Below are 24,411 nucleotides of genomic sequence, written 5' to 3' on the forward strand. Positions count from 1 at the left end.
TGTTTGAAGACGAGCGCTGATCTGATTTGCTGTACGGTACGGATAAATCGATCCTGGGCTTGAGTTGTCGCCCTTGGTCGACCTGAGCGTGGTCTGTCCTGTACAGATTTTGTATCACGGTATCTGGACCATAGCCTGCTTATGACAGACTGAGAAACATTCATCGTCCGCGCCACAACCGCCTGTGTTGTGCCGATCTGTAGCATGCCAAGGGCACGTAACCTTTCATTTTGGGTAAGCCGACGCATATCAAAATTTGTTTTCTGGTCACTAAAACAATTAAACTAATGTTTCCACCCTGGAATTCAATGCCACAATGACTGTAACATTCAAAGTCAGAGTCGTGCAAATCTTGGGTTGGACCCCCATGATGATCCCAAGCATCACCTGCATTCCATGCGGTAGCTATTGGTGCGTTTGGGCGTCACATGTAACTGGAAATGTTTCTTCTGTTAGGTTCTATAGTGACTTTTTTCGTAGTCATTTGCATATTTTAGTATTATGCCCCCAAAATCAAATATCCCCTACTTTTTTTGAATAGTATATATACTAATGTCCAAAAGAATGTATACACTGTTCATTTCGTCCTGCTTCAAACAAAGTCGTTTTTCCATTGTATGCGGTATTTGGGTACGATGTCCATTTGTTTTGCCTTTTATTTGCTTAGAAATATTGAGTCTGGGCGCACGAGACATGTGCAGTATGGTTATATCACATTTTGTTCATTTTTAACAAAACTTAGTCATATCTTTAGTGTGTATACTTTCTTTTAGACATTAGTATAAATAGTCATTAGGCAAACCAGTGCATATATATAGCCATTAGGCACACCAGTGCATATATATAGCCATTAGGCACACCAGTGCATATATATAGCCATTAGGCACACCAGTGCATATATATAGCCATTCGGCACACCACTGCATATATATAGCCATTAGACACACCAGTGCATATATATAGCCATTCGGCAGACCAGGGCATATATATAGCCATCAGGCACACCAGTGCATATATACAGCCATTAGGCACACCAGTGCATTAGGCACACCAGTGCATATATACTCTTCAAAAAAAAAGTAGGGGATATTGAAATGGAAATACCTATGCAGGTTGTGATATGATAAATATTCATGGACACTTGACATGCTTTGAGAGTAAGTTCACAGCTGAAGAACTTACCGCCCCAACAGAACCACTGAGCTGCATGTGCAACACACAATAGCGCCATACACGTGGGAGGGGTTCATTGTCAAATTTGACACTTCAACTTCAAGGAAGAGTTGATAAAAACTGCCGCTGTGAACACTCAACAGACTACATTTATCATATGGTTGTTTTGAAATTGATATATGTTGTTTGCATTAGTGAGATGAAGAAGCCTATTTAATTTTAATAACTTCCGTTAATTTCTTCTGGAGTTATGGCCTTTGTTTCACTTTGTTGAACCTTGTGAATGCTCTAACGACAAAAATTATCAACCGATCTATATGAAATTTATATTCATCATTTAAATTAGTAAAACAAAGAAGCCTATTGAATTTCAGCAATTTCCGTTAATAACATCTAGATTTATGGCCCTTGTTTCACTTTGTTGAATCTTCTGAACGCTCTAATGACAACAGTTATCATTCGATCAGTTTGAAATTGATATGCATCATTTAAATTAGTGCAACAAAGAAGCCTTTTGAATTTCAGCAATTTCCATTAATTATGCCGTGAGATATGGCCCTTGTTTCACTTTGTTGTACCTTGTGAATGCTCTAACGACAAAAGTTATTATCCAATCTGTATGAAATATATATGTATCGTTTAAATTAGTAAAACGAACAAGCCTATTGAGTTTCAGCAAATTTCGTTTAATTACATCTGATCTAGAGTTATGACCATTGTTTCACTTTGTTGAATCTTGTGAACACTTGAATGACAAAAATTACCACCCAATCTGTATGAAATTCATATGCATCATTTAAATTAGTAAAATGAAGAAGCCTATTGAATGTCAGCAATTTCCATTAATTACTTCTAAAATTATGGCCCTTGTTTTACTTTGTTGAACCTTGTGAACGTTCGAATGACAAAAGTTATCATCCGATCTGTATGAAATTTATATGCATTATTTGAAGTAGTAAAACGAGTTATGGCCCTTGTTTTAGTTTTTATAACCTTTTTTTATACGCCCACATTGAAATGTGGTCGTATATTGTCGTCGCCCCCGTCCGTCCGTCCGTCCGGCGTCCACAATTGCTTGTGGACGCTCTAGAGGTCAAAGTTAATATCCAATTGACTTTTAATTTATACACAGTGTTAAAGGTCTTGAGATGAAGAAGCCTATTGATTTTCAGCGATTTCCGATAATTATTGCCCGATTTATGGCCCTTTATCACTTTGAAAATCTTGTGGACGCTCTACAGGCCAAAGTTAATATCCGATTGACCTAAAATTTATACACAGTGTTTAAGGTCATGAGACGAAGAAGCCTATTGATTTTCAGCGTTTTCCGATAATTACTGCGAGAGTTATGGCCCTTGATCACTTTGAAAAATCTTGTGGACGCTCTATAGGCCAAAGTTAATATCCGATTGACTTTAAATTTATACACAGTGTTTAAGGTCATAAGACAAAGAATCCTATTGATTTTCAATGATTTCCGATAATTACTGCCAAAGTTATGGCCCTTGATCACTTTGTGACGCTCTAAAGGCTAAAGTTATCATCCGATTGACTTCAAATTGATACACAGAGTTTAAGATCTTGAGACGAACAATTATATTGATTTTCAATGAATTTTTATGTCTTGAACAGCTAAATCCATGATATTAAAAGTTTTGTATACAAAAAGTTAGCATGGGGCAGAACTTTATAAAAACAAACAAATTCTAATGGTTTTCTGATAATTACTTCATGAGTTGTTGCTGTTAATCAGATTTTAGTGTATTATAAATGTTTCATTACCGAAAAAAGTAAAGATATGCAACAACTCTTGTTGACTGCCCGGACGATTTAGCTGTTGTGGGCATATGTTTCGTTGCCTGGCAACATATCTTTTCTTTTTTTGTGAACCCTCAAACGCAGAAAATTATAATGTCATCTTTATGAAATTGTTTATTAAATGCCCCTAATTACCTACAAAAGAATAAATATGCAACAACCCCTGTCGACCGCTCGGACTATTTAGCTGCTGTGGGCGTATGGGGATATTCAGAAACAATACAAAACTGCAGAAATGCACTGCTGTTTGTATTAGAGGTAACCAGTGTATGTTAATAACAGGCCAACTGCCTACACATGAACATAAACAGTTCAAATGGGCAGCTTATCTGACGGCCCCATTTCGCTCGGAAAGAGATACACCGTCAAAAGTGAAAATGGACGTTTTTGATTTTTGTCTTAATAATGACGAAGTGACTTATCTTCCTACCGTAACCTATTGACGATAAGTCACTTCGTCTTCCTATTGACGAATTGCTCCACCAATCCTCAGACATTCAGCAATTTGTCGTGGCATGTTTTCAACGGATTTAATAACAATTGGCAGGTAGTGATCTGATTAAAAAAAAATGATAATCGAGACTCCGCTCTTTTCCAAAAAGCCCTAACGGCGCTAAGTTGACTGAAATTTTCAAGACATTCCCTCTTTATTATCTAGTTTTTTAACTATTATAGCGAGAAAAGTTTTTAAGATCTTTTGACGCTTTCAGTCTGTATGTCTTTCTTTCATTAAATTATTTCAGGTGTGTTTTTTTTTTATAAGCATCTATTTCTGAAAGGCACTTCAACGCACCTAAAAGCTGTTTGTTTTCTTTTATAAACTTCTTTATTTCCTTCTTGCCTGAAAGAAAGAAATAATTTTGGCCAAATGGTTAGCATGTGCGCGCTGCATCATAAGGTCTGTCACTGAGTCAACTGGCATGGTTTTGATTTCCCGGTTGTACGTGACAAGGAGTAGGGTTGCCTGTCCAACCTCGTGGTTTTCCTCCCACTGCTAAAGACCCCTACACGCAAACGAATTATTGAAATAAAATTGAACCATATGTTAGTCCTGAAATGACCTAGTTTGTGTCGGGTGTCATATAAATGCTGACATGGATTCAGTTACATAAAATGGTGTCCTTATTGGTCAAGGTTATTGCATACATCTATGGAAAACTGAACGATTAGTACAAGATTAATTAACTCCCAAAATTATTGTGAACATCTTTTTTCTGTCGTATCAATCAATGAATAAAGATAAATTTAAATGTGTAGACACTTCACACTTCTATAAATTAATGTGAACCAGATTTCCATATTTTGTGTGAAATTAGCTGTTGAAAATAAAAACATGTCTGTGAATTGACTTAGAACTTCATGGGTAATTTGTACATTATAGCTTCGTATAAACCATTTAAATGGTTGTGGACCCTCGGGAGGTCACAATTTTCATCTGATTTTGATGAAATGTGAAATGCATGGTTATAACCCAAATATACTGAGCGCCATGGAAAACGCATCACTTTTTTTCCCAAATATTTTATTACTAGGTGATGTTTGATTCTGCCAAATCTTCGGAATTCGACGTGCGACAAACTGGTCAGGCCTCTATTTCGAGACAAAGATCAACTCCTTCACAAAAAGCCTCCCAGTTACTCATGGTTGGAAAGGTACAGGACAAGGCGATCTGCCATATTTTACCTCCGTTGTTTTGCAGACATTGTCCGCAAATTTCCACAGATGTGCTTCATTTTCGAAAGTAGAAATATTAGTGGACGTCCCTATTGTGACGTCACGGGGTACCTCTAAGGCTAATTGATGGCAATGTGCCAGGTATTTTGAGCGGAGTCGATGATACGAGTTCCATAAAAAGGTGATGCACACGAGAGAAATAGCTAACGGAATTTTAAGAACGTAGTGCAAAGGGGTCAGTGGGGAAAAAGAGTAAACAATAAAGTAGGGGACCCCTCGGGACTACATCTTATCGTTAATGCCATCCGGTGCGTGAGCCCCTTGTTGAATTCAAGAAATATTTTCCTAGAGCCACTTTTCAAAGTATAATGCGAAATAGTAGCATAATCCTTCGCCTAAATCAAGGCCGAATATGAAAAACAAGGACGAGTTCCCAATTAATTTAGCTGTGGTACCCCTACGGCATAAGCTAATAAAAAAATTAGTGCATACACGCCCATAACCTAATAGAGTTATTTTTAAGCCCTCGTTAGTTTAGGAAACTTTAAACTTAGAGATCAAAAGGGTTTAGGCTGAGAATTAACTCCGGCTTTACTACATACAACAGTATGTTGCTTAGAAATAAACTATGAAAGCCATAGCCAAAATCTTCTCAATTTTTATCATAAAAGAGGCTACCCACACAAAGTAGTGTCGGAAAATAAGAACAGGGCAATTTCTCTAGCCAGAAAAGACAAGTTAAGCCCGACTACGGCTACCATTTTGAAAAAACGAAAGTTGCTCGTTTTTATCACGGATTATAATCCAACTGCTGTTCAAGTTAGCATGCTCATAAAAGAGAAATGGCATCTATTAACGGGATCAGACATGTGCCGTTCCATCTCAAACATCAAACCAATCACGGCATTTAGGAGTAATCCTAATTTGAAGGATACGCTGATGAAAGCAAGATTCATCCATCCACCACGGGACCCACAAACCAGCGGAGTCACGTTTCAAAATCTATTCGAAAAATGTATCAAGAAAGACTGTGATATCTGCTACAAATTAGACCAAAATATCTACTTTATTAGTGGTAAAACTGGTAGGAAATATTCCTGCCGCACGGGCTATAATTGTTTAAGTAGAAATATAGTCTACCTATTAACATGCTCCTCGAAAAAACAATACGTACGTAGGAGAAAGCAAACGTGTCTTTTCAAAACGAATAAAGGAACACTATGCAGCTATTATACACAACAGGCCAAAGCCGGTCGCACTATACTTCAACTTAGATAGACATACGAGTAGAAATGTTATGATTAAAATTATAGAGCTTTTTAAGACTGACCCAGATAACGGCAAAAACGATGCCGTAAGGAAAGCCAATGAATTCAAATGGATTCACACTTTAAGAACATTCGCACCGGATGGCATTAACGATAAGATGTAGTCCCGAGGGGTCCCCCACTTTATTGTTTACTCTTATAAAAGAAATCATAGTAAACTTTTAAGTCAGACTTCCATTAGATTCCAGAGAGGTTCCATCTGAGTTCCTAGACAGCCACAAGGCTGGCTAGGGTGGAGAATGACTGTAGTTAATATTGTAATATGTACTGTGCATTGTACCATCTGTAAGCAGCTATATGATATATAAAATGTAAAAACGAACTGTTGCATTGTTATAACTGAGAGAACAAACATCTTAAGAAACCAGTAAGAAGCAAACACACAAAGTGAAGGAGAAGCAAGGACAGCTAGAGACAAATTCTAGACAATCACAAGGCTACAGAAATATGTAGTAAGAAAAGATGCATGGGTCGTACGTAAGATGTGGCGACCGATTTCCAACATACGTCCGCTCTCCACGTCTGACAGAAGGCCCATGGTGCTACACTATGTCAGAATGTATCAAATGGTTAAAGTAGCTAAGTCTCTAACTCTATATCATCAAAAATCTTCGACATTGAAAACACGAATTATTTGTCAATTCAAATCAACATTGGTCTTGTGATCTTACAGGGAAAAGATGGACTTCTGATGTCCAATATTCAAGACAAAATAAACATTTTACCATTGATACACGAATCGTGTACCATAATGCATTTCAGCGCCATTTGGAACAAGGGACACAAAGAACAGGGATAGACATATTCCACAATTCATGTCAAATGGTGACGCTATATTCTTATCTGGAGAGCATGCGCAATAAATACCATCGGTGTAGACTGGAAAAAACAGACGCTAAAGATTGCCATTCACATGAGACTTCTGGCGTATTTCGCCGAACATAACTGATTAGAAATTACAGTAAAAACAGAAACGATTGAATGTAAATCAATTTATATACATTCATATTACATTATTATATGACCCATTTTTGTCAATTTCTAGTTTCCAAATATTAGCGATTTAGCTCCTTTAATATGTAATATGAAAGTCAAACCCTAAAATCGTTGTCTGATTCTGCAAATTTATACACCAGTTACGCCCCTTCCCTACGATGGTCGTAAACATCCGATTTTGTCACAAAAACATTATGATTTTTAACCAAAATAATATATTTGGCACGAGGAACGCTCAAATAACAAAATATAGTACTAATGTTGATAATCAATGTTGATCTGAACTCTTGAAGATAGTCGTTGGTCATCAGTAAAAGAAGAATCGCATGGAAAATACTGATTTTTACACATTTTCAGAATATTGTAGCACACTAGTGGGTTTAGTGCTGGTCAGTTTGTTTCTTCTGACATGCACTTGAATGGATGCCCTTCATTACCACACCCAGAGTTCTAGGTCAGACCCGCTAAGATGCAGCTACATATGTTTTAGGGTGACACAGTTTTCAACATACGTAAAATGACCACTCACAGAAAATTCCACACGATTCATTCATTCCCAAAGTACTGCAGGATTTTAAGTTGACAACTTGCCCTATCATACCTGACCAAGATCAAAATTTTAGGTTTGCTACATTTTGAGTAGGAGCGTTTTGAAATTTGACCAAAACCACCAATTTCCAGTTATACCGGAAGTTGTCATTAAAAAATTTGTTCACTGCATCGCTTGACTTCTGTCAGCTAGGGGTCCCATAGACAAAGTATGATTGAAAATTGCTGACCCCAAGGGTTATCGGGTTTTTTTTTTCAATTTTTGCATGGTCCTAACGTGGACACGTTCTTAAGCATACTGCATTTTAAATTTGGTGTGAAGCTTTGGAATCGGCAATCTAGGACTTTCTGTTCCAGAGATATTCATAATATATGTGTGTGAAAAAGCTTGTGAACACGATAGAGATTGTCCTTCCAAATAAGCTGCAGTATAGACATAGCTGCTATGTGGACGTATTTCCACACCTTATGTGACTATTCTTTACAATGATACAGTGTATATTCATTCACTGGATAAATTTCTAGAAACTGAGCACAATATCAATCAGATCATGCAGACAGTTGTTTGGTATTTTGGTGTATTCTATTTGGTTTATAAGAGGTTATAATGAAGTTGGTTTAAATATGGTTAACATTCAGCATTCTGTAAATGGTGCATGGCTCTTAAAACATCCTCTGCCTATACTATATAATTAAAAATATTATTGTATTATTGATAAATTAGATTCCCTTTGTTTTATAGGGTACATTAACAGCTGATGAGGAAGCAGCTCTTATGTCAACTTACCATTATACTGGAGCTACAACTAATATACATCCCTACCTCTCAGCTATGGTTAATTATGCTCAACCTGTTAAATTCCAAAGTTTTGAAATGGCAGAAGGTAAACTACTAGAAATACATTCAACACCATATGTCATCAGCAAATATGTCACCATTCATGTTGAAAACAATATAATTATGAAATTTGATTGAGGTATAAATTTTACTGACTAGCTAGGCAGATCAAGATTCCTATCACTGTAAAACTTGTATCGTTTAATAAGGGGTTTTTAGCGCTAAAAACTATGCATATAGTTTAATTTCAAAACATCGTTTGATATCAATAAAAATCGTTTGGAAATTTAATTTAATTTAATGGTACACCGTTTAATTTCTCCGAGAGGTGTTTAGAAATGGCCGAAGCATTGACTTATCTAATGCGTTTATTTATTAGACGATCAGTCCAATTTCCCGAGAGGCGTTTAAAAATCAACACCTGTTAATTTATCTACTATGTTTAACTATTAGATGAATCGTTTATTTTCCCGCGAGCCGTTTATCCGATCGGTTCATTTTGATTACGATTATTTGCATATAAAGTGCGAATAAAAATGGTGAATATAAAAAAAAGCAAATCCATAGATGCTCACCTTACCGTGGTCGTAGTATTATTATCCATTATTCATTCAAAATAGTAATTCCGCCATTGACAAATACATCAAAAATTGGTAAATCACGTCCGAGGTAATTATACATTTGGAAATCCGTAAATCACACACATCCCAGTTAATGTATCTTCTTTAAATCACAAATGAATTAACTTCCACCTGCATACGTCAAAGGAAGAGATCGAAGTCAACCCCCCATTGTAATGTTGAACGACGATAATCTCGTGAGACTTCTCACTGGCGCCAAAATCTCTATAGACAAGCTGTCGCCCATTTTCATGCAGGTCAAACAGTATCAACAGGAAATATGCTTCAATGAATACTGCCTTGATGTTACGTAAACACTTGACTGCAGTACAATGATTTTTGTTATACCCGAATCAAATCATATTGTATTAAATCAAAGGTACATTATCACTACCCTAATATATGTACCCGTATGGTATTACAAAAATAATTTGTTGGGCAGGTCATAACGCGGATTGGGCAACGGTGTTAAAAAAACAATATACTAACTAAAAGGGAAAAGAAAAAAAAAAAAGCGAGGCCCTTCTCTTCCGAAAAGCCTCAGCATGCCAGATAAGTTTAAGGCCATACACAATCAAAAGTATTACCAGTATTTAAAAAAAAACAACAACAATACTGTATTTAATAATATTCACGGACTTGAAATAATTCACGTGTATTACAACCTGTATGTCACCTGTCCGAGTCTTAAACTCGGGCCATTTTTATTTGAGTCCAAAATGACGCGGGACCGAAATGACATGTAATGAATACACCATGCGTAAATATAATTCTCAATTGCATGAAAATTCTTAAACAAAAACATAAAAAAATCTCAAGTAATTATGCATTGTATCGATTGCTTCATTTAATTAGCTAAGTGAGAGTTCGGTTTTATTTACATACGTAATTCAATGTTAAATAAAATGTTAAACACTTAATTAATTGCTATGGATTAATAAAAAAATGATTAACTGAGTGAGATGTATGAAACTTTATATACCGGTAACAATTATGGAAATTCTTGTATATATACTCAGCCAAAGTAAAAACTTGACACTCGGGATTTTTGGGACTTGATTTTTAATATTTGGTTTAAGGCAACTATTTTAGTGTTATGTTGTGCACAGACGACCTTGGCATCAACAGAAAGCAAGAATACGTCTCGCCGAAAGTCCTTGACATTGATAACGTTCGTGATGTCACAGTACCCCCCAAAATGAAATTCACAGACTTGGAGAACAATCGGAATAAAGTGTTTAGTAACGGTTGTGGCCTCATCTAGCGTCTCGTACTGCCACACAACGTCTTCTCATGGATCTCAGAGCATTAGTAAACACTACCCGAGGAAGACGTCGCCACTGCTCAGCAAGAGCATGTTGAAGGTCCTGCAATGTCAGTGGTGGATTCACTTGCTGATGAACATGTCGACCCAGTTCGTCCCAGATGTGTTCAATAGGATTAAGGTCGGGGCTAAGCGACGGCCAATCCAGGACTTGGACACCGGCATTTCTTAAAAAATTCTGGGTAGCAATTGCTGTATGGGGTCAAGCATTGTCTTGTTGAAACGTTAGTCCAGGCCCATGTCTCTGCATAAACGGAAGAAGAACAGGTTGCAAAATCTGATCCCTGTACTGAACAGCATTTACGTTCCCTTGGACAACAACAAGAGGAGAACGTCCATGTGTACAAAAAGAACCCCAAACCATGACGCTGCCGCCACCAAATCGGTCAACTTCTCTGACGCCTACTTGAGCGTAATGTTCAACTCGTCTGCGGTACACTCGGACCCTGCCATCGGCAAATCTCAAAGTGAATCGAGATTTGTCACTAAAGACAACCGAATTCAACTGTCTTTGAGTAAATCTTATGTGTCTTGTGGCCCACACAAGTCGGTTACGGCGATGAAGAGGTGTCAATATTGGTTCATTATAGGGCCTCCGAGCTCGAAGACCAGCAGCCTGCAAGCGATTTCGAACAGTTTGTGCAGTTACCCTTCCACCAAACATCTCTCTACTTGTGGAGGTTGCAGTGCCAAATCTGTTTCTAAGATGACGTCACTGGAGTGACGTCACACGTGGCACTCCCGCCCTTGGGCGGTCGGCAATAGTTCCAGTTTGAAGCACTCTCATTCTAAGATTAATTATTGTTTGGCGTGAACAATTAAAGGCTCTTGCAACAGTGACCACAGACTGATCAGCATAGAGCCTACCTATAGCACGTAGACGTTCTACATTTGAAAGGCGCAGCATTTTCTAACAAAGATGAAAATAACAATTTTAATTTGTTTTTCCAGTTCAAGTTACGTGTGCGTGTTCAGTTTAAGCAAACTTGCTTCGATTGACCTCATGAGTTTGTGTTTGCATGTGTTTTTCAGGTTTTTCATCTTTGTATGCTCAAAAGTCACGTGATCTACGTGACTTTACAATTTTGTGAAATTAAAGACTTCTTACTACTTACTATGGTTAGAAACACTTTAAAATTTATTTGACTTACCAGAAAAAAAAAAATTGTTGAAATTCAACAGTGTCAAGTTTTTAATTTGGCTGAGTATATGATGTAATAAAAACATTATAGTCAATGATAAAAAAAATCAGTTCCCGAGAAAAGTATGATAATTCTTTAACAACCAATGGTTTTCTCAAATTAGTTTAAAATTAATACAGACATAAATCATTAAATGGTTATAAAGCTGTGATACCTGACCAAAAGTTGTTACATGTATGTTTTTCTTGATAAAATATTAAAATTAAAATTAAATAGACCGAGAAAAAGCTTACGATCACATACATGTATAATTGTGTTAACTCGTCCACACAAATCCGAATTTATATCATTGCACCTAGCACTATACGACTGGTACCGTGGAATCTCGGGTAAATAGCGTTATTATCTAATCTATGTAGAATTATTCATAAATATCATTGAATTTGGCCTAATAGCATTCAATTTGTCCTTGTATACAACTTAAATCTCAACGTGCAATTTTGATTACCAAGCGTTAATTAACTAGTGTTTAGTTTGTCGACACATGTGTAATTATAAGCGTCCCGCTTAATTTTCACACCTGTTCAATAATTAGTTGGAATGTTCATTTTCCTGAGTTGTGATTAAAATTAGTCAAGGTGTCCAATTACGCCAGGTATTCAATTTCGTTGCCGAACATCCAATTTCACATGAATTGGGCGACATTTAAAGTAGATGTATATTGTCACAGCGGAGATTTGTCGCCGATTAACACAGACAGACTAAGAATATAGTCCCAAAAATGGCGCGTTTCTGACCATGTGACTTACCGTTAAGCGCCCCTTGGAGTGGATCGAGTGCTCTATGAATGATTCATTTAGATTAACTGAAGCTGCAAGCTCATCGTATGACGTATATAATTTAAAGTTTGGATTTTATAGCAGCCAATAATTGATGGATTACATCTAAGTTATAGACAAAGATGTAATGATACGTTGTAAAAAAATTGTAAGTTGTTCATTGTTGCATACATTTTGGCCGACGTTATATGCATGTAAAGTGCGTTAGAAAAAAATCCTAACCGATACAGAATGCCGGTAAATGTTTTCCTGAGATTACCAAACTCATTTTGTTGTTATTCAAACCGGCCTGTACATTATACATGTACACGTTTTCACGGCAGCATTACTATATTACAACTCCTTTAATATAAACATTTCGTTAAAATGTTCGGCAACAGAATTGAATACCTGGCGTAATTGGACACCTTGACTAATTTTAATCACAAATCGGGAAATTGAACGGTCCAACTAATTATTGAACAGTCGTGAAAATTAAGCAGGACGCTTATAATTACACACGTGTCGACAAACTAAACACTAGTTAATTAACGCTTGGTAATCAAAATTGCACGTTGAGATTTAAGTTGTATACAAGGACAAATTGAATGCTATTAGGGCAAATTCAATGATATTTATGAATAATTCTACATAGATTAGATAATAACGCCATTTACCCGAGATTCCACAGTACCAGTCGTATAGTGTAGAATTCTGTATAAGAATCAGCTTAGAATACCAAAATGCGAATCGTAACACATTGTGGTCTAAACTGTCATAAAATAAATGATAAATCAATGGAACCTGTTAGAAGTTGGTAATGTTAGTTTATTTAAGGCACCACGTAGTCTTAACAATTGAATACAACACGTCTCGAAAAATCGGCTACGTGCAAATGTATTCTTTGATCTCATATCACGGGGCAATTCTGTGACCCACCTGCATGAGCCTAAAAACATTACAAGTTCTACCATGATAATTTCGTTGCACTTCTCGCGAACCGACGAATCGGATATATTTAAAGATACATTATGGGAGATTTTTATAGAGAGTTGGCCATTCTTGCTATAACAGTTCAAAAGTAGATGATGAAAGAAGAATATATTGAAAAATTCAGTCAAATTACTTTATTCTGAACATAGTTATCATCGTTGTAATATTTGCCTAGAAATGGTAGCGAATTGTGTCTTCACCTTCGCTGATCGTTTGATTGACAGGCGTTAACTCCACCTACATGTCTCGATTATCAAGTAAATTTTCAATGGCATACCGAAACGCTTTACAGCGGCCTCGCTAAGTACACTCTATCATTTAGCCTCGATCTAACTGACGTATTTTCATCAGGTTATCCCTTATTTGATTTAATCAATTAGTGAAATCCTATTTAAATCCGAGCTGTAGCCGAGCCATCCGTGGGTCTACAGAGTTAATTTTGGTCTTGTTGTTTAAATAAAGATCTAATTTATAATTTCTATAACATCTGAAGCCTAAATTAAGACTTGCAATAATCAGATTTAGCTCTTGCATAATGTATGTTTAAGTGTTTGTTTTAGTGACTATGTTTTAGTCATCCGATGGTTATTTTGAAAATACACGTACAATACAAAGTCATAAATGTCCGCTGTGACAGTAAAGATTAATTATTTGATTGGTCGAAAGTAACATTCCAATATCAACAGCTTATGGAGTGTTTGTGTCTCAACTAATTCGTTACGCGAGAGCTTGTTCATTTTATTCTGATTTTTTAAGTAGATCGAGGCATTTGTCATCTAAGCTTCAACTACAGGGATACTTGCAAATTAAACTTATTAAAACCTTTAAAAAGTTTTATGGCCATCATATTGACTTGATTGGTAAATATAACATGTCTCTCTCGGCTATTATTCTAGATATATTTAATTGACGCGTATACTATCTCCCTGATAATGTCTGTCTACTACATCGTTAACACTGTTCATCACGTGCATTTTGCATACCGATAGTTCATTGGCCAATCACGCTATTTTACCGAGATTTTGCCTAATAGTTTGGATGCAGCTATGGCGGGTGTGGCGCCAGGCAGGGTAAGCTTACTCTTCCGGACACCTGTTACCACTGTTTGTCGTGTATTTTGTACACGGTGAGCAGTCCATTTGCTGATTACACTATTTTGCCAGATTACACTATTATTTTGCCGAGATTTTGTCTAATAGTTTGGATGCAGCTATGGCGGGTGTGGCGCCAGGCAGGATAAGCTTACTCTTCCGGACACCTGTTACCACTGTTTGTCGTGTATTTTGTACACGCTGAACAGTCCATATGCTGATTACACTATTTTGCCTTATTAAACTATTTTGCCTTTACCGTTTTTTTAGGACTTCGAATTTTGTCTAATGGTTTGGATTGTTCGTACTTGGTTTTATTTTATTTCTTAATTCCCACCTGTGGCCACCTGTCTGGGTACTATATGAAACCATGTTTTTGAATACACATTCCGTTATTACAGTATGGATTAATGCTTTGATTGCTCAAATGCTATTGTTTTATCACTTCCCACCTGCATTATTTGTGATTGTTTTTAGTTATAAATCCGTTTCGGGAATGTTGATTTTGAGTTAGTACCCAACTTGACACAAAAATATAACCCTGCTGTCCAATCCCCGTTATGTGACCTCCCCGACACACATTATTTTTTTAATACCATACATGTACATATATTGTAATAGTGATAAATGTACCTTTGGTGTAATGAACATGTTTTTTTTGTTCTGACACTATTTGTTCAATGATTATTTACGTATTATATAAGTACACTATATGATTGTGGGATCTGAAAACAAGCCAGGGCTTATATAAATTCATCTCCCGAGGAAATTATTTACAATAAAATATAAATACTTTGTATAAGATTGTAATCATAAATCGCAAACTGGTATAAAATTACAAGGTAAAAGTGTTTACTCTCATTTAATTAATCAAAACGTTATATTGGATATAGTATAAATCAGTTAAAGTACGGAATGTAGTAGAAACGCAGTGGGGTTAGCGAAATGATTATCTGATGTTCATAGCACTGAAAGGGTATGAGAAACAATGGTTGTGCTAGTAGGAGAAAGAAAATATTCTTGCGATGGGCGTCATCTGGCGTGCCATGGTTAGCCCTGTGTGACCTGTTTGAAAATGGGCGTCAGCTTGTCTATAGAGACTTACAGATAGCGACTTTTTGGTGCCAGTAAGAAGTCTCACGAGATTATCGTCGTGCAAAATTACTTTGCGGGGTTGACTTCTCTGTTTGTGACGTCTACAGGTGGAACTTAATTCATTTGTGACTTTAAGAAGATACATTACCTGGGATGTGTGGTTGTCTGCGATATCACTTCTGTGGAAGCCGATGTTAAAACAACAGCTAGTAGTAGTAGTGGGATGTGTGTGACTTGTTTACGATATCACCTCAGGTGGAGTTGGACGTAAAACTCCAGGAACGAACGAACGAATGGGATGTGATTTACGGCTATCCAACTGTATACTTACCTCGGACGTGATTTACCGATTTTTGATGTATTTGTCAATGGCGGAATTACTATTTTGAATGGATAATGGATAATAATACTACGACCACGGTAAGGCGAGCATCTATGGATGTGTTTTTTTTTTATATTCACCAAATGTATAATTACCTCGGACGTGATTTACCGATTTTTGATGTATTTGTCAATAGCGGAATTACTATTTTGAATGGATAATGGATAATAATACTAGGGCCATACTATATACCGGAAAACATCGGAAAACACCGGAAAACAAACGGAAAAAACCGGAAAACACTGGAAAACAACCGGAAAACACCATTTTATACTGAATACCAGAAAACACCAGAAAAACATCCTAAATACCGGAAAACACCCTAAATAGGTAACCCGGAGCCTGGTCCTCTGTGTGCGGTTTTGGACCAAGTGAGCGCTGATGAAGGAAGGTCAAGGTCATTACGATGTTCGTTTTACAAATATCCCCCCCCCCCCCTCCCCCACCCCCCACCCAAAAAATTTCCGATTTTTTTTTCTCCAAAAATTTTTTGACGAAAAAAAATTTCTGTCACAAAACGAAAATTCAAATTTTTCCGAAAAATTGGTTTTACAAATAAACATTCCGTAGAAAATAATTTTACAGAGAAAAATACTGGAAAAAAAATTTGAAGTTTTTTTTGAGAGAAATTTAGGAGAAGAAATTGTTAAAAAAAAATCTGAAAAAAATTTGTTTTTTGAGCGTAGGCGATCGCTCGCTTGTGTGTTAATGAACTTATTTCATCAGCGCTCACCTGGTCCAAAACCACACACGAGGACCAAACTCCGGGTTACTAAATAGCTACCAGAAAACTCAGAAGAGTAAACTGTGCCCGAGATTTTTTTAGAGAGCGCGCCGCGCCGCGCCGCTCCGGGAGGGATCATCGTCAGGGTGGGACGGGGGTGAAATTGTCCAGTCACGTGACGAACATAGATCTTCCGTTCCTCAACCCATATTATTTCCACAGTCATTGTCTTTAATCACAAATTACGGGATGATATACGAAAATGCAGGTTTACTTTGAAATAGTGCAAATGATACTTATCATCTACAATCTTCAGATCAAAGGATGCAAGTTCTTACACAGTGCAGCATAATTTGTGCAAAAGAAGACATCTCGAATATCGATCCGGAAAAAACATTTTCTCGGGGACATTTTTTTCCGAATGCGCATTCGGTGTAAGTCTTCAGCCACCAGGAAGTGGTTAAAATAGTAATGTTTTATTACGATAGTAGTACATAAAACAAATTGGTTGCCTGAGATTCTCGGGGGGGTGGGGGGGAAAGTAGCCTCATCGGCTAGAGTCCTCTATTTCACAAACAAAAACAACAATTGCTTCCTTGAAAATTTATCGATCAACCCTTTTCACAGACGTCCAGCTTACCACTTCCCGTCAATGCAGTAAGATAGATTATGTAGTTTTCTCATGGACAATTGGGCGAAAGTTGGGGTTTTCTCAAGGAAAACTGGTCAACAAGTTGGGGAAAAAAGCTCGAAAAGTAATCCAGAAAAAAATCCTGTGTGCGGCCCTCGGAATATGATGGAATATGTTGAATATTATTATGGTTCAAGTGATTATATTTGACCCTGGAATGAAAGTAAGCTCAGAAACAAGTAGATTTTTAGCCCTTCCAACGAGATGGATAGCTCTTGGAAAGGATAAACACTTTTCAGATTACAGCCTGTCCGAGAATTGCGTGGCATCCATTTCGTTTGGTGATTAGGACACATAGCATTTAAACCTGGAACTTCAACTCGAACTATTCAGAGATTTATTAACTTGCTTTTGATGATACTTGCTGTTTTATGATTCGATTTTTTGTTACCTAGGGAGGGGTTGGCCTAGTCGTGCCTTCCACTAATTCGTACCACCCTGATGCCACCGTTACTGGTAAGAACCAGGAGATCGGCGGAACCGGCATATAATGGGGCCCTCAGAGGACAGTGTTTAATCTAATGAAATACTGAAACACTGAAATCTACTGAAATTTACTGAAAACTAAAATTAAAATATAAAATAAAATATGTTCAATGATGGAGGTAGACAGATTACGTCTTTTAAAACATTCAAAACATAATAGGCATCAACAAAATTTTAGTGAAAAAAAATCGGAAATTTTTATTTATTTTTTTTTGGGGGGGGGGGGCTATTTGTAAAACGAATATCGTAAGGACTTTGACCCTCCTTCATCGGCGCTCACTTGGTCCAAAACCGCACACAGAGGACCAGGCTCCGGGTTACCTATTTAGGGTGTTTTCCGGTATTTAGGATGTTTTCCGGTATTTAGTGTTTTTCCGGTGTTTTCCGGTATTCAGTATAAAATGGTGTTTTCCAGTGTTTTCCGGTTGTTTTCTGTTTTTTTACGGTTGTTTTCCGGTGTTTTCCGGTATATAGTATTGCCGATAATACTACGACCACAGTAATGCGAGCATCTATGGGTGAGCTTTTTTTTATATTCACCAAATGTATAATTACCTCGGACGTGATATACCGATTTTTGATGTATTTGCCAATAGCGGAATTACTATTTTGAATGGATAATGGATAATAATACTACGACCACGGTAAGGTGAGCATCTATGGGTGTGCTTTTTTTATATTCACCATTTTTATTCGCACTTCATATGCAAATAATCGTAATCAAAATGAACCGATCGGATAAAAGGCTCGCGGGAAAATAAACGATTCATCTAATAGTTAAACATAGTAGATAAACACCTCTCGGAGAAATTAAACGGTGTACCATTAAATTAAACTATAGTACTAATTAAACGATTTTTGTAATTTCCAAATGATTTTTATCGATATCAAACGATGTTTTGAAATTAAACTATATGCATAGTTTTTAGCGCTAGAAACCCCTTATTAAACGATACAAGTTTTACAGTGTATCTTGTCAAATGATATATTTATTATGTGGGCATATTTTGATTATTTCAGAACGTGGCATACATTATCATATGTCATCATTTAATGAGAATGCTGGTTTAGGATATCTTAAAACACAAGCTATTGAATTTGTCAAGTATCCTTCAATTTTATCTGAAAATTTGTTATTGTGTTGTCTTTTTCCACTTTTCCCTTTAAATTTAGAGAAGACTTTTTTTTAGTGCACTAGACAAAGAATAGTTCCTGTCTCACATTTACCTATTTAAAATATAATTAATAATAGTTGAGATTCCTAAAACAGAGGGGGTTGATGGCCGAATGGTTAGCATGTGCACACTGTATCATAAAGTCTGTCATTGAGTCAACTGGCGGGGTTTCGATTCCCCAGTTGTACGTGACAATGAGTAGGGTCGCCAGTCCAACCTCGTGGGTTTACTCCGGGTCCTCCGGTTTCCTCCCACTGCTAAAGACCCCTGTGTGCAAGCGAATTATTGAAATAAAATTTTGAACCATGTGTTAGTCTCGTAATGACCTAGTTTGTGTCGAGTGTACGTCAAACCCCATTTCTCTCTCTCTTGTAGAACTGCTTTGACCTTACAGGTCAATGGAGCGATACTTGAAAAATGATTTTAAAGATATGAATTCCTGTTTTAGCGCTTATATTGAATTCTTTAGAAAATTTATTTAGAATCCTCTATAAATAAGGTTTGAAATTGGAATAAGTATACATGTAGTTATTTTGTTGCATGCAATTCAAAATCTACATATAGTTAGAATACCTTGATTTAAATATAACATATAGGGAGGGTTACAGTTATATTTAAATGTAGGATTACAGTTATATTACAGTTATATAGAATTACAGTGCAATTTAAATATAGAATTACAGTGAAATTTGATGTTTTACGCATGTTTGTTTTTATAAATATATTGTTGAGAGTTGGGCATGAGAATGTTTGTTAAAATAAACTGAATAATATAGATTTTAAATAAAAATGTGTATTGTATTACTGTCTGCATCCTAATTCAACATGTATTGCATATAATTACTAGATAGATAAGACTAATACAAACAATGCAGCAAAACAACAAATACAACATGAACAATGCAATGTTAAACAAGTGAATTGTAAAAAACACAAATAACAATGATTTACCCCAGTCAAGATTCCATGTTATTTAGAGGAGATTTATTATGCGGTCCATGTACTACTATTTGGATGATCTCAAAAAAATTAGTGTTTGATTTTTACAAGATGATAATATGGATTGCAGACATGATAATATACCACATGTAATGAAAATAGACTATTATAAAATATTAATATATGTAGGTACCTTTTTATGGTTGTTACCACTTTTGTATTAATGCATGAAAGACATCTACTGGAAAACCACAATTAACAAAGTATAAGTTTAAAGCCATTTGTCTCATGACTTTTACTTTGGCTTTGAGGATAAACTTTATATTTGATATTTTTTGTCAAATAACATGCTTTTCTGCTAATTAGTTACTATCAGTAAAAAACACACTCCAAAATCCATTTCCAGCAGATGATCTTGTATTTTTTAATGTTTTGATAATGTTTTGTTTTTCTATTTTTGTTTCTTTGTTAGCTAACAAGAAGTGTTACCACATGTCATCTTTCAACGAGAATACAGCTCTAGGTCTTATTAAACATACTTGTATAGATTTTGTTAAGTATCCTTGATAAAGGTGTTAAAAAAACCAATCAACTGAAATGTTGATGGTGGAAAATAAGTAACCTATTGATTTAGAAATTCAAACAGAATGTTCTCTTATTAATTAAGAGACACAAACACATATGCTGCAGAGAAATCACATTTGTGTTGTATTCTGATCCTTAACTGAAATGAAATGAAATGGGGTTTAACGTCCTACTGTTCTGCTCCGAACTGGGCTAATGAAGACGGGCATACGCCATACAGTGTGCTATGAGGGAAATTTTGCCCGGACAGCGGCAATATGGCCTACTCTTAACTAAAATCAATGTTGTTTTTCCCAGATGATAGGCCACAGTTAACTCTTAAATCAGGTCAATTGAAATGTTTGTATGTAGAGTATCTATAAAATTTGTCAATTCAAATAGCTAAATTAAAATGGAAATGGAGAGATCGAAGTATAGACATGAATAAAATGTAACTGGTGAGATGACTTTAGCATGGTGGTTTTTTTTTTCCTTGCATGTTGTTATTGCACCACAAACTACAATGTACCAGTGTGTTTTATAAAGTAAATGTAGTTTATATTGTTTCTGTCTAGCTGTCATTACTTTCAGCTCATTTTGTCTTATTATCTCTCAATTAAGGCTGGGAATCGATATGAAATTTCAATATCGATTATCGGCAAGAATTTGTCAGCGATTATTGATAATAATCGATTATCATTCTTCCGGAAAAACCGAACTTTACCGACCTGTTATTTGTGTTGATCGAGTTACAGTAGTGTTATTATCCTAGTCTAATACTGTGCCGATGTACGTAAAAAAATCAATTAATGTAAAATAATTAGTTGCTAAATGTAGGATTAACTTGAGTATTATTCTAAGTTTTGTTCTTGATTCATTTGAACCTTTTTTTTATTCCAATATCTCCGATAAATACTAAGACAATACATGGTTTCTCTTTGCAAGTTACTGGCGATCACATAGTGTTTCTAATAATAGAATAAAATATAATAGAAGGCATCTATTGATTGGACAATAAAAAAATAATTACTGGCTTTCAAAGTAGAATTTTTATGATTGGTTAATTTTGACGAAAACCAAAGTAGAATTCTTGCAAGAAATTACGAGAGATATAGATATTTTCCCGGGAAGTCAAAAACGTGTTTTGTATGCACTGTATCTGACATGATTTAGTAATAAAAGCTGAGTTGATCATTAATAATACAATTAGTTTTATCGTGAAAGCAGACAATTTCTCTACAAATCAATCAAGAGCAAAGAAGGGAGATAATTCTAATTTTACTATATCACGTGCGATCGTCATTGTTCACAAAGTGCGTGACCTATTTTAGTTTCAACTAGTAATAACAACAAAAACAACGAAAATATTAAAATAATGTATTTAATCTTAAAGTTTAGTTTTTTTACAATAATATATATTTAAAATGTGCCAGTTTGTAAGCAGAGGGGGAAAATAGTTGTTGTGTATTCGTTCATTCGTCTGCATGCCAGACTACGGAAAGTTCAGTCATGTGAAAGTGACCGTAACTTGCCGTCAGAAGGTAAATATACCGATAATCGATATTTGAATTTCAATATCGATTATCGTATCGCTAAATAACTTCTACCGATTATTGATTATATCGATATTTTTGCACAGCCTTACTCTCAATGGTCAATAATCTTCCTCCTCATCCTGGCTCCTCACATCTGTAATACATATTAGTTCTGTCTAAGAAACTATTGCAATGCAGCCGGTGGCAGAGCAAGGATTTGTCCGGAACGGGGTTCTGTTTATGACAAATATTGTCCAATTAGTACATTTTGGAAAAAGAGCTTTTCTCTTTTTTTTTTGGAGGAGGTGAAACATGATTAAAATGGCTTTATGTGGATTTAGAGAAAGTGCTGGCTGTTCATCCTATAGTAGTTCAAAAAAAAGATTTTCAAAAATGAATATATTGAAAATTTCAGACAAATTAGTTTATTCTTGAGTTAATTTAATGGCTATTTTTATTGCATTTAAATTTGAATTACTTTTAATCCAAATAAGATCTTTAATATATAAGAATAAAAAGATGTGTATAATTATTATTGTCAGGCCTTTTATTGACAGTGTCCATAAGTGACATACATCAAGAATTTTCGTAAAATTTTGGCTTGACAGGTCATGTTAATATAAACATAAAGTCTTGTCCGTGTATTGTTTTTGTGTAAATTTTGTGTAGTGCAGTCCCCCTGCACTTACTATTAGTGCTATAGAAATCTCTTGAGAACTACAACAATATTGTGAAAGGTGAATCTCAAATAGGAATATCAGTCCAAATTTTTTAAAATTCTGGTCAGTATTTACAAAGATATGAGGAATTGAAATTCCATCGATTAATGCTGTTTGCTATGTAGTAAGCCCACCTCCATTTTGTTGTCAACAAGAATTTAATGATAGGCCTGTTTTAAATCCAATTGAATCCAAGCGTTGGTATTTTGATTTTGATTTCTTAATTAAATATTACATGATCAGTCTGAGTACATTTTTGCATGAATTAAAGCTATGACAAATTTGACAATTTAGCGAAAAATGGCAATGATGCCGCACTACTTTATGGTTATTAATTTCAATCACAAAAAAAGACTGTTATATGAAGAATAGAATAGCATTGTAACAACAAACATATAACTGACTGATTTCATAAAGGCTACCTTATGCTAACACTTTATTCTTTTAAAAATGAGTTGCCCAGACCCCCCCCCCCCCACACACACATGCACGCACCCAGACACACCCATTTATCTTGATCATTGATCACAAGTCACAAGAAATGGGTATGGCAGTCTGTGGATATTCTTTACCTACAGTGTACAATAGTATGTTATTATCTAGCTACATGAGATAATAAAAGAGATGAGCAGATATATAGCACAGCTACACAGTGTTGGAATGAATGTCTTATTATGTTTTGTGAGATACACTTTTTAAATTATGAGACATAGCATGTTGAAATATCAGGTATAACACGTAGAAGGAATTTTGATAGCTGATATGATGTGTAGTGGTACATAGTGTGTGCAATATAGACATGTATATTTAGCAATCAAACAATGTTTTAGACAAAGGTTAATATAAAATAAAACCTTAACCTAGTCTAGTTATAATAAACGTCAGATGAGTAGAATATATCCTAAAGGTGGTCGAGTTGATTCCAGTAATTATATGCCACAGGTAGGTATTCAATCTCCATGTTTTAAGTTGATAGATCTTTGGGCATATTTGATGAAAGTTCTAGAGTACAATTTTCTAAATCCCATAAACTGTTAAATCAAGTTATCTAACGATTAACGGGCAAATTAAAACTCTTGTGATCATCAGCGATGTAAAAAGTTTTCTGTCTTTGATTACATCATCAGTCTATTCACACCAGTTTTCACAACTTTGACAGAATGGGATGTAATGTCACCCGATTGCAAGTTTGCAATGATGTCAATTCAAAATGTTTGGAGGGAAATAACTCATATTTTGACATTTTAATGACTTGAATTTGCAAGTTTCATTTCAGTAATTATTAGGCCGATTTATAAATTCCCTTCAAGTATTCCATGTTTTAAATTATACATTTTTTTTAGATTTTCTGGAATGCTGGATGTCAAATGGTCTCTTTAAATTTTCAAACAGCTGATTTGGCTATGCAGCTGAATCAAGGAAAGTTTGAATACAACAACAACTGTGGGTGAGTATTGTTAAAGAAATTATTATGCGCTCACCTAGAAATATTGTTGTCATCCCCGTCCGTCGTCTATCTGTGGACGCTCTAGAGGCTAAATTTATACTTTTTGACATTAGTGTTTTAGGTCATGGGACAAAAAGTCCTATTGATTTTCAATAATTTCTGATAATTACTGCCATTTTCAATATCTTCATATTTCATCATCTACTTTTGAACTATTATAACAAGAACGGCCATCCAGCTCTTAATCTAATTCTTACACAAAGCATCTTTAAGAATAATCTGATACAATT

At 35.6% G+C, this 24,411-nt stretch overlaps 1 protein-coding gene across 3 annotated transcripts in view; it reads left to right on the forward strand.

The window, feature by feature from the left end:
• LOC126821498 (1-phosphatidylinositol 4,5-bisphosphate phosphodiesterase beta-4) overlaps positions 1–24,411 on the forward strand; it is a 315,174-nt gene that overhangs the window by 242,861 nt on the left and 47,902 nt on the right. For 2 of the 3 annotated variants that reach the window (XM_056100864.1, XM_056100865.1), the window contains 4 exons: positions 8,281–8,422; positions 20,329–20,413; positions 23,544–23,616; positions 24,018–24,121. In XM_056100864.1, the coding sequence (XP_055956839.1) occupies positions 8,281–8,422; positions 20,329–20,413; positions 23,544–23,616; positions 24,018–24,121 (404 nt within the window). Of the gene's footprint in view, positions 1–8,280; positions 8,423–18,762; positions 19,628–20,328; positions 20,414–23,543; positions 23,617–24,017; positions 24,122–24,411 lie in introns of those variants that run through there. The other variant, XM_056100866.1, reaches the window with a different exon arrangement.

The sequence above is a fragment of the Patella vulgata genome, chromosome 5 (assembly GCF_932274485.2).
Source record: "Patella vulgata chromosome 5, xgPatVulg1.2, whole genome shotgun sequence".
NCBI lineage: Eukaryota > Metazoa > Mollusca > Gastropoda > Patellidae > Patella > Patella vulgata.